The 12,088-nt window shown below is 47.3% G+C and overlaps 1 protein-coding gene across 2 annotated transcripts in view; it reads left to right on the top strand.

The window, feature by feature from the left end:
* Positions 1 to 12,088, top strand: part of GNA12 (G protein subunit alpha 12) — a 95,836-nt gene that overhangs the window by 9,909 nt on the left and 73,839 nt on the right. The window contains exon 2 of one of the 2 annotated variants that reach the window (XM_081819273.1): positions 131 to 229. The exons of the other annotated variant lie outside the window; for it this stretch is intronic. Coding sequence (XP_081675399.1) covers positions 131 to 229 — 99 coding nt within the window. The remainder of the gene's footprint in view (positions 1 to 130; positions 230 to 12,088) is intronic. 2 annotated transcript variants of the gene reach the window in all.

The following is a 12,088-nucleotide window of genomic DNA, read 5'->3' as shown; positions in this document are numbered from 1 at the left end:
TTTAACCGAACCGATTTTAGGGGAGTAGTTTTGACCCTCAGTTATCTGTCATGTGAGATCTGAAATATAGCTGTGCTTGATGTTAGATGGTGTTCTGTTGACAGCTCATAATTATTTTGTTATTATGTAGTCGAGGACATGGATCTTATCGCTTGTAAATGGAACTGAAGATTCATACTTAAGGCTTATCTGGAGATGTAATTACAGGGCGATCTTCAAACCAACAAAGGTAATGTGTGATGGACCTGGCGTTTGACTTGCGTCACCCGGAGGGTGGTGCCCTCCCTTCAAGACACGTGGCTTTATTTCCTGTGCTAACTCTTGTAGTTTGTATTTCAATAAAAGCAGTGGTCCTCTTCGCCTCTTCTGCCCAGTGGGCTGGACGGAGCAGCTGCTTAGTTTTACCTGATGGCCCTTCGAGTGAGCAGAATGTGAAGAATAGTTGCTGACCACGTGGTTAGCTTTTTTGAATGATTCTTTTTTTTTTTTAAAAGATTTTATTTATTTATTTGAGAGAGAGAATGAGAGACAGAGAGCACGAGAGGGAAGAGGGTCAGAGGGAGAAGCAGACCCCCCGCCGAGCAGGGAGCCCGATGTGGGACTTGATCCCGGGACTCCAGGATCATGACCTGAGCCGAAGGCAGTCGCTTAACCAACTGAGCCACCCAGGCGCCCCTTGAATGATTCTTTTGTGCATGAAGAGGTTTGTCTGTGTCCATTGGGGTACACGTTCAGGTGGGCCCAGGCACATTGGGGTATGGAAAGGAAACCCAGTTAGCCTTCTGCGGTATGTGTCGGGAAGCCAATACTTCTGCATTGGTTCGGCGTGCTGGGTCCATCTGGAACTTGTGGTCTGGAAGTGCCGTGTCCGTAGGACAGAAAAGGAACAGGTAACTCTTAGGAGTATTTGGAAGTGGGTAGAAAGGAGCTGGAGAGCAGCCCTGCAGTTGTCCGGGATGCCAAGAAAGTGTTCCCCACCCCTGCTCTCTTCAGCAGAGGCTAAGTAGACAGCACCTCTCTCTGAACTTGGGCATCTGTTTTACTGTCTAGCCTAAAACCATGGCACCAGCTTTGCCTAATGGCTCCGTTACATCAAGACTCAGCAGGAAGACTGATCTTAATGAATATTGACTGGTGTTAGCCAGTGAACCCAGGCCTTAGGGAGTCAGCTCCTGAAACTGAGTTGAGCAGAAACGAAGCCACCAGAACAATGATTCAGAATCCGTGTCCTGTGCAGTGTTAATATTGTCATTGCCTTGGTGGAAGGTTCTGGGGATTGTGCGTGGTATGTGTTCCATCCAGCCCTTGAGTGCGTGTCTGGGGCAGTCAAAGGGAGGTTCCCTTTGCTGTACCCAGGGAAGGCCAGGACAGATGTCAGGGCCGCAGCAAGACCTGCTCCTGACTTTCAGAGCCAGGCCATTTGCTGTGCTGTGTACACGGCGGTGAGTCCTTTTACAGTGCTTACCTACCTAGTTGGCTTGTGGGGGCAGGAAACAGGGGAGGGCAGGGCAGGAGAGGCGACATCACTGGTTAAGTCACTGGAAGGGTGGGAGTCCCAGCCTAGCTGAAGGAGGCCATCACAATTGTCTGCAGGATGTGTGATGAGATTCATTGGGACTCGTGACTGGGACAGATCAACCGGGCTGCTGAGCAACCTGTAACAGGCAGTTAGTTCAGTGCTGGCCACTGGTCCAGGGACACTGGTCCACAGCAGCTGTGGAGCCCCACGTGGTGCCGAGTACCGGCCTTTTCAGGATAAGATGGTGCTCATCTTTGTGGACAAGTTACACAGCATTCCGGGCAAAAGACTTGACATTTACCAAGGAAGGAGAGGGAGTGATTATTTAAACTCTCACCTTGTAGCTGGTTTCTGTTACAGGTGAAAGGGAGTAGCTGCTTCAGAAGTTTGTTTTTGGAGTTTTTATTTTTAAGATTTTTTTTTTATTTGAGAGAGTGAAAGAGCAAGAACAAGAGCGAGAGAGTGAGCGCATGAACGGGCGAGGGGCAGAGGGAGAGGGAGAAGCAGACTCCCCGCTGAGCAGGGAGCCCGATGTGGGGCTCAATCCTGGGACCTTTGGATCATGACCTGAGCTGAAGGCAGACATTTAACCGACTGAGCCACCCAGGCACCCCTCTTTTTGGAATTTTTATAACACGCGATGTTTGATCTGTGTTTTCCATCGATACCAGTTCTGTATCTGCAGTTGTTGGCACAGCTGGGATGACCCCAAACTCTGTATTTGCAGCCACTTACATGTTTTCTCAAGGAAATGAAGCTCCATAATTCTTGTTTCTGGATGCGGAAGGGAAGGGTTTTCCCCTAGGACTCTGACGACTTGATTAGAGACCTGTAGTTTGAAAAGTCCGGGTGTGGAGCCACGTGGGAAAGGAGACCCTCCCTGAGAGGTTAGCTGGTCAGGATTGAGAGATGGAAGATTGACGTTTTACCTTCTTATCAGTACATATTGATAGAATTATAAAGAAGTACAATTGTGTTTTTAAACAAACAGGCCAGCACCACCAGAATGTCCTACTTCAAGCAGATGTCTTGTTAAAAGTAATCATCTTGGAAGCGGAGCCGACAGATCCTGATGAAGTGTGTGTTTATGTGGGAGATGCTGCAGAAGCTGTGAGGATGGGCCCTAGAAGGAAGAATACCTTCTCTTTGAATCGGGAGCTTTGGTTTTTGTGTTTGAGGCCCCTTCTCTCTTACCTCCTTTGGTCCTCAGTAACCCTATAAAGTCAGGTTGGGGGTTTTACTTTGGTTTGGGGGCGTTTCAGCTCCAGTACTTTCTTGCCTTCCCTCCCCAGCCTCCTGTGCTGATGGGAGGAGGAGGGAGCGGCTGGACCAGTGAGTTTTGGGGAAGGGAGGACGTGCTGGTCTCTGGCCCTCAAGGCTCCCTCCCCTGGAGCCACCCTGCTCACAGGGAGCTAGCATTCCTGTTTCGGGGGCTTAGCCGTAGGGGCGGTCCCCCCTGTGCGTCCAGCCATGCCAGAGAGTGCTAACTGCTCACCGGTTTGTGGAAACATTAGGGGCTTGACAGAACCTCGGAGTCCCTAAGTTTCTACCCTCCCCACTGTGTCCCTCACGGGCACTTCAGCCCTTCCTTAAGCAGCTCCTATGCCGGGGAGATCACCCTGGCTGCCCCTCCCTTCTGGCCCTGCTTCTTGACACTGAGTTGTTACAGGTGGCCCTGAAACGCGTGGACCCATTTGACATAACGTTCTGTGGAGCAGCACAAGCGACAAACCCTCCTTCTACGTGACAGCTTTCGACTTCTTTTATTTATTCAACAGAGTCCCTGCATACTTCGGAGATAACTAAGAACAAAACCAAGTTCTCCTTCCCCTATGGGTGGAGCTGCCATTAGCCCCGCACTGTGTCTTCATAATCCATGTACTTTGAGTTGGGGATTCTGTGACTTGAAGCTGGAAGCACGTGAATCTGGAAGGCAGGAAGGCACCAGCTCTGTAGTGAGCTGGAAGAAAAGAATTCAGGCAGAGGAATTAAAGAGCACGAGAGCAGATGCCCTGAAGCAGGAAGGCAGGAAAGAAGCTGGCTGCCGAAAGAAAGCGCTCTCGAAGTGCTGGATGCAAGGTGGAAGAGAGAACCTGATCAGATCTGGCCGGGCCACCTTGGCCAAGGTGATTCTGGTGGGAGTGGGCAGCGGTTGCAGAGTCGGTGAGCAGGAGCTTGCCTTGATTCTCTTGGTAAATGACCCATCTGCGGCAGGATGTGAGGTTGGAGCAGGTTCACAGGACCTTCTCCCATTACCTGATGGGATGCGTGTGTACATATACACATATGTGTATATCTATTTAAAATCTTACAAGTGAATATGAAAAAATTCACCAGGAGTAATCATGAAAGGGAAAGAGGCCTTATTACACATGTAGGTTGAACTGTATGAAATTATGATTTTTGACCTACAAAAATGGCAGTTTCCTGTGGTCCAACCTAATGTTTCAAAAACACTGCAGCCAAAGGCAAAAAGATGATTCTCGGGCCATGTAGTTCATCTCTTGGCCTCAGCCCCAACCCCCAACAGTAATGTTGAGGGACGAAGGTGGGTCAGTGCAACCCCAAACATCCTCACTAGTCCCCTCCAGTTGGGAGAGAAGCAGACCCGCGGTCTGGAATGGAGCCCTGGGAGAAGTTAGGGACAGCACCAAGAAGCAAAGGGACCTTGGCAAAGGCAGAATCTGTGTTGAGCCAAAGCTCAGGAGATGGGAAGTGAGCTTGAGGAACAGCACATTTCGTAGGATTTCAGAAGAAAGCCCCCTGTGCCCCAGACAGGGTTCCAGCTTCCTTCCCCTTCCTTCTCTCGGACACAGATTAAAAGCAGCATCTGTCTGCAACACTCAGCTCTGGTCTGGGAGGACAGATGAGGTAGAAATGCCATCTGGGAAACTGCCCCAGAGTCCTTCTGCGAAGAACAGGTTGGTGGAGAGACTCGGCCTGGCCACTCTCCATCCTGTATCCAAAGGGGGGCGGGAGTCGCAGGCAAAAGGCAGGTGAAAACCCGAGTCTGGAAAAGAAGGTGTGCTGTGAAAGCATTTATTGTAGAAGACCAGAGCTCAGGGGTCTGATAAACAATAACATGAGAAAAAAGGAACAACTACAGGGTTGGCGAGACCCTGAAAAGTCACACATGCCATTCTAGTCTCCTAAGTCAGATGTAGGAAGGGCCTGCGTGGAAACGTCAGGACGCGGGGACAGGTCCAGTCCTGCCACCACTGATCTCTCCCAGTTGGGGAAGGGGCATTGGAGCGCCAGCCAGAGCGCTGCAGGCGTCTGCAGGGAGACACGCCCCTAAACCCCACGTCCAGGGAGACCTTCCTGCTCTCGTCCCTGTGCCCCCTGTGCCTGCAGAGGTGGACAAAGGCCACGCCGTTCTTGTTGCTCTGACTGTGAACCGTTCCGGGCAAGGACTGCCAGTGGACTCTGCTCCTACCCGACTCTGTCCCCTGTGAGCCCTTCAGACTCCGCAGGAGAGAGCGGGCCATTCGGGTGTGGGTCTGTGCACTGAAGAAGCATCTGAGCAGAGGGAGACTTACTTCTTGGGGCACCTGCTAAGCTGAGGTCCTCGAGAGCAGGGATAGCTGCATTCGTGTTGCTTTCCTGGCATTGAACCTAGTGCGCACGCCTAACGGGAGCGGGAGGACTCGGGGGCAGGTGCCCACAGAGCTTGGTAATGACTCTGGCGCTTCTCCACCTGCCTCCACGGTGCCATACAACGGTACTGACTACTTCTGCATGTGTGTGGCCTCACGGTCCTTAGACCTCCTGTCACACAGCTCTCTCGTTCGTTAACTGGCAGCTTCCTAATCACAGGTGGAGGGCGGGGTGGGGGCCACACTTCCGGTGAGAAAACTGCTGCTTGGCCCTTTGTAACACATGACTTTGCCTGTGGGAGTTGGTGAGAGTGAACTGTGTTGACCTAAAAACGGGCGTGTTGCCGAAGCCGTGTAGTGTGTAGTTCCCTGTACGAGGACAGTAGTAGTAGGTCTGCAGACTCCAGCACAGTGTGACAGCTGTCACAGGTGAGCGTAAGCACCCCCGGATCTCACGTGGGACACCGCGCGAAACTCAGGCGCACGCACCCACCACAGTGCTTCGTGCACTATGATCTGCTGTACGAGTCTGTGTAACCGAACCAGGAAAAAATACCAGGAGGGTAACAAAATGCCGCCTGTTTATTTCTGTGAAGCATTATGAATTTATTTTTTAAAACATGTTTTCTACAGTAAACATTATTTTAGAGCGTGCCTTGTAATAGCAGTTTTATAGTATGTGTCCTTAGGAATATATCCTATGTGATTAATGTAATTAATATAACTATAATAAATATAGTTTATATAACAAATAATCCAGCAGTGATTAAAGTCCTTTTTCCCCTATGTCAACTCTCTACAGCTACAAGGACGTTTCCATTTTTAATTGTAGGTGTTTTAATTTGTGGTTTGAATCTTCCTTTAGAATTTTTGTAATCTTGAATATTTTCAGAATGTGTAAATATTTACCAAGGAGACCACAGCATCTTTAGCATTTTTTTTCAACTTTTTTTTTTAATTGGGAACTTGTCTTGTTTCTTAATGCTCAGTAACTTCAAGAAAAGAGCCACCACGGTGCCTGAGCTCTCTTTTCTCTATCTGGTACAAAGTAAAACTCTCTGACAACGTAAATGCCTTTTTCTAGTCTTCCATTAATTTTTAAAATCAATAACATTCTTAAAGTATTGGATGTAAGTTTTAAATGTAGGTGTTTTTGAAGTAGACTAAAAGACAAGTCTTGAGCCTTCTAAAAACAAAAAACTGTCCACTGTTTTTATGGGTAATTGGTGATACCTGTGAATATTTTCTTTTGTACTGTTTTTATAATTAATACTCAGGTAATTGTTTCCTTGATTATGACTTTTTCCCCCAAGTAGTTTTGACATTAATCCGTCATCTAACCTATTTTATATTAAACAACATGATCCAAGAGGAGACCATTGAGTGCTCAATAGATAGAATCACAGATAGGTCACGATTAGAGAGTCTGTAGGGGTGTTGTCTGAAGGAAAGATCTTCCCTGCACAGAAACATTCTTATTGCAGACTGGAACAAGTCAAGGGTGCCAGGTGCTAATCTAATTCAGAGATGTTGTGGAGTTTCTAGTTCGTTAAATAAAAAAAATTACGCGTATTGACTAGAAAGGAAGGGACAAAATTAGCATTATAAGTGGTAAATATCACCCAGAATGTTGTTGGAATTAAACAGTTCCAGAAGTGGCTGGACACAAAATAAATGTTTGTGTTTGAACATGTGTGCCCATGTACTTTCCTATAATAGAAAAATATCCTGGGGAAGGGAGGGAAAAATAAAATAAGATGAAATCAGAGAGGGAGACAAACCGTAAGAGACTCAACTCTAGGACAAACAGGGTTGCTGGAGGGGGAGGGGGGTGGGGGTCTGGGGTCACTGGGTGATGTCCTCCTTAAGGAGGACACATGATGGAATGAGCACTGGGTGTGATAAGCAACTGATGAATCACTGAACTCTACCTCAGAAACTAATAATACACTATATGTTAATTGAATTAAAATTTAAAAAAACACATCCCATTCATAACAGCAAGCTAGGATAAAATACTAGGAATAAGCAAAAAGTGAGTAAAACCTATATGATGAAAGCCATAAAACTGTACTGAAGAAAATAAAGACTGGGAAAAATTATTTTTTCTGAGTAGAAATTCTTGATATTGTAATAATGCCAGATTATGAATTGAACACAATACCAGTCAAACCCCAATTTATTTTTCTTAGAACTTGACAGAATGATTCTGAGATTTGCATGATGAATAAATTCTGGGGGAAAAAAACGCTGTGTTTGGAGTAGTTACCATGAGAAATGTTGAAGTGGGGTAAAGCCGCCGTGATTAAAGCAGGGTTGTGCTGGCTCAGGAATAGGCAGTGGACTGGTGAGGTAGACTCGAATCCCAGACTGACCCACCTGTACCAGGGCCTTTAGAATATCGTGAAGAGAGCGCCTGGGTGGCTCAGTCGGTTAAGCGACTGCCTTCGGCTCAGGTCATGATCCTGGAGTCCCAGGATTGAGTCCCGCATCGGGCTCCCTGCTCGGCGGGGAGTCTGCTTCTCCCTCTGACCCTCCCCCCTCTCATGTGCTCTCTCTCTCTCTCATTCTCTCTCTCAAATAAATAAATAAAATCTTAAAAAAATAAATAAAATAAAAAAGAATATCGTGAAGGAAGGCTTTCAGAACAGTGGGGAACGAGGGATGGTTGAAGAAATGGTGCTGTGGAAATGGCTAATCATTTGGAAAACAAGAAAGGTCCTTTTCTAATACCCTAATTCTATATGATTAAAGGCAAAAACATTAAAATCAAAATACTAGAATAAAATGGAGATGGGTAGGAAGGCCTTTCAGATTATGACACCAAAGACAGGATAAAAAGGACAGGGGATGGATCTTTTTGATTCCATAACAATTTCTTAAAATCTGCTTGGCAGAAAAGAGAATAAAGTTGTACAAACTGAGAAGTAGTATTTACAGGATATGATAAAAACGGATGTCCTTAGTCCTATGATATTCTTCCATCTGCTGGTAATTTCCAAGTTTACAAATATAGCCCTAACTGTACCCTTGGTTTCTGGACCCTCTTATACCACTGCCTTGACGTCTCCACCTGAGTGTGCGATGGGCATCTCGAACGTGACTTGCAGAACCTAACTCCTGACCTCTTGTTCCACTGTCCTCTGCCTGGTTCTGCAGTCGTGCCCTGGGTGGCCTCTGATGGAGTCCATCTGCTGGCTATGCTCTCAGTCTGGGTGCTTTAAATCAGGACAGCAGTGTTTGAATTTTGGTCAGACGTCGAAAACTTGACCGGCAAAGTTGCTTTGACATGACCTTTTTATTTTTGCTCTGCTTTTTTCATGATCGAGGTCAAAATCACATAACATAAAATTAACATTTTAAAGTGAACAGTTCAGGGGCGTCTGGGTGGCTCAGTTGTTAAGCGTCTGCCTTTGGCTCAGGTCATGATCCCAGGATCCTGGGATTGAGCCCCGAATCGGGCTCCCTGCTCAGCGGGAAGCCTGCTTCTCCCTCTCCCACTCCCCCTGCTTGTGTTCCCTCTCTTGCTGTCTCTCTCTGTCAAATAAATAAAATCTTGAAGAAGTAAAAATAAAGTGAACAGTTCAGTGGCATTTAGTACATTCACAGTGTTGTACAAGCATCCCCTCTGCCCAGTTCCAGGATATTTTCATCACCCCAAAGGGAAACCTGGACTCAGTAAGCCATTGCTCCCTGTTACCCCCTCTCCCAGCACCCACTAATCTGTGTTCTCTCTCTCTTTCTCTCTCTCTTTGCATTTACCTGTTCTGAGTATTTTATATAAATGTGTAGCCTTTTATGTCTAGTTTTTTTCACTTAATACTTTTTTTTAAGTTAATAAGCCTTTTTTTTTTAAGTATTTATTAGAGAGAGGGAGATCACAAGCTGGGGGGAGGGGTAGAGAGAGAGAAGCAGACTCCCCACAGAGCAGGGAGCCCAATGTGGGACTTGATCCCAGGACCCTGGGATCATGACCTGAGCCAAAGGCAGATTCTTAACCAACTGAGCCACCCAGGCGCCCCAATAAGCCTTGTTAAGAACAGTTTTAGGTTTACAGAAAAACTGAGTGGAAGGTACAGACTTCCCACACATCTCATCCCTCCCCTCCTCAGAGTCTCCCTGTTGTTAACATTCTGCGTCAGTATGGTACATTGTTAATATTGATGAACCAGTATCAATACCTTATTAACTAAAGTTCATAGTTACATTCAGGCTCACTCTTGGTGGCTACAGGTTTGTGGATTTTGACAAATTTTATCCACCATCACAGAATCACACAGAATAGTTTTGCTACCCTAAAAATCCCCTGTGTCCTACCTATTCATCCTCACTCCCTTCCTCCCAACCCCTGGTGACCACTGATTTTTTTTTCTTTTTAAGATTTTATTTGAGAGCGAGAGCATGAGAGAGAGAGAGCATGAGCAGGGGGAAGGGTTAGAGGGAGAGGGAGAAGCAGACTGCCCGCCAAGCAGGGAGCCCAATGTGGGGCTCGATCCCAGGACCCTGGGATCATGACCTGAGCCAAAGGCAGACGCTTAACCAACTGAGCCACCCAGGCGCCCCATGTGACCACTGATCTTTAACCATAGTTTTGCCCTTTCCAGAACATCATATAGTATGAAGCCTTTTCAGGTTGGCTTCTACCATTTAGCAATACACATTTAACATTCCTCCATGTCTTTTCATGGCTTGATAGCTCATTTCTTTTTAGTGCTGAGTAATATTCCACTGTCTGGGTGGACCACGGTTTGTTTATCTATTTACCTGTTGAAGGATATCTTAGCTGCTCCCAAGTTTTGGCAATTATGAAGGAAGCTGCTATAAACACTTGGGTGCAGGTTTTTGTGTAGATAAAAAATTTTCAATTCATTTGCATAAGTGCCAAGGAATGTGATTGCTGGTCAGTTCAATTTTGTAAAAAAAAAAAAAATACCCAAACGGTCTTCTAGAGCGGCTGTATCATTATGCGTTTCCAGCAGGCATGTCTGAAAGTTCCTCTTGCTCCTTACCCTCACCAGCCTCTGGTGTTGTCAGTGTCCTGGATTTTAGCCATTCTAACAGGTGCAGGGTGGCATCTTGTTGTTTTAGTTTGCAGTTCCCTGATGACATGAGATGTGGAGTATTTGTCATGGGCTCATTTGCCATCTCTCTGGTGAGGTTCAGATCTTTTGCCCATTATTTGGGTTGTTTTCTGATTCTGGAATTTTAAGAGGTCTTTGTATATTTTGAACACCGGCCCGTTATCAGATGTGCATTGCCATGATTTTCTCCCAGCCTGGGACTGTCTTCTCATTCCCTTCCACATAACGGTAGCGGGCCCATCCACAGGGCGGCGTGTGCCGGCGCTGCCTTCTCCTGGCTGGGTCGCATTCCACTGTGCGAGTAGACCGCATTCTGCGCCTCCAGCCCTCGGCGCGCGGACATGTGGGTCATTTCCCACTCTGGGCTCCTGTGGATGACACTGCTGTGCACGCTCACGTGTGGGCATGTTTTGTGTGAACGTGTTTTTGTTTCGGGTATCTACCTAGGAGTGGGATCGCTGGAACACGTACGTCAGCGCTTGGAGGAACCGCGGCTGCGCTCTTTTACGTTCCGTCCCGTGCGCCAGGGCTCCGGCTTCTCCTCGCCAGCGCTGCTGGTGTCCGCCTTGTGCATGACACCACTTGGGGTTTTGATTTGCGTTTCTCCGTGGCACTGAGGATCTTTTCATGTGTTTGTTTTGCTCTGCTTTTAAGACTCTTCTTTTTAACTTCTTGACTTTCACTTCCTACTTAAACCTATGGGAGGAGTCATCGTATTTTTATAATCATCATATATATATATATATATTCGAAAGCTACTGACTATTTTTGCCATTCTGATGCCAAAGAATTGGAAATAGGAAGAGACTTTAAAGAGTTTTTTTAAATTAGTATTATTATTTTAAAGAGAATGTTGAGGACCTAAAATTGGGACAAAAATACTTCCGAGGCGTGTTCTTCTCCGCTGTCTTGATTGCCTTGTGCCTGCATTTCCCCCAACGGCCATTTTCAGTTCGTCTGCTTTGTATACCTGTTCTCTCATACCCTTCACATGACTGTCAGTGTGAGCCTTCTCAGCCAGTTTTCAGAAGGCTGTGTTTCTGCTTCAGAAATTATGGTAGTCCTTAATCTCCGTTTAGACCCCGCAACTTCTAAGCCAGAACTGCTTGGCTTCTGTATATTTCCCTATAAAAGGAGGACACGCTGATTCTGGGAAAAGGGAAAGGCTTCCTCCTGAGCTGCAGGTGGGAGTTCACATCTGGCAGCTTCTCTGGGCCCCTCCACCCTTTCGGCTCAGCTCTCTGCCCTGCGGAGCTGACCTGCACAGGTTTGGTGCTCCCTGGCTTCTGCTTGTCCAAGAGCCATTCTCCCACAGCCTTAGGTTTGTATTTCAGGTTCACATAGACCACCTGGTGGTGCATGACCTCTCAAGCCAAGATTTTGGTCTGTGGTGATCTGGCCGCAGATGAGGGGTGGGGAGGGAACAGCATGAGATCAGGGCATTTGCTCCCCCCACGTTTTTTTCCAGTGCCCCTCACACCTTTGTAATTAATCCCCGGTCTGAGTATGCTGTTTGTTTCCTGCTGGTAACCCGGATTGATTTAGGGCGTACAGTAACCTCTCTTTGGAGGGCTGGCCCATGATTAAAGATGGTCACGGGCTTGTGTACCACCCGAGGCCAGGGCGTCACTCTGTGTGACCTGAGACAGGAGCCTCCCTCTGGGGTGCACTCTGGGTGCCTTCTTACCTCCCCTTGTCTGGGCCCTTCCCTGTGCATGCAGCCACCGGCTGTCTTGTAAAAATGCAGAGTCCCATTCAGTAGGCCCGGGAGAGAGAGGGCCTGTGACGCGGGCTTTCTGGTAAGCTCCCAGGTGGGGTCCAGGCTGCTGCTGGTCCTCAGCACACTTTGAACAGTGAGGGTCTGCGCCGCAGTGGTGATTCATAACACTAAC

This window comes from Leptonychotes weddellii, chromosome 5 (genome assembly GCF_054177405.1).
Source record: "Leptonychotes weddellii isolate Sample4059 chromosome 5, ASM5417740v2, whole genome shotgun sequence".
Classification (NCBI taxonomy): domain Eukaryota; kingdom Metazoa; phylum Chordata; class Mammalia; order Carnivora; family Phocidae; genus Leptonychotes; species Leptonychotes weddellii.
Note: the sequence above shows the minus strand (reverse complement) of the source record. Positions and strands in the feature narration are given on the sequence as shown.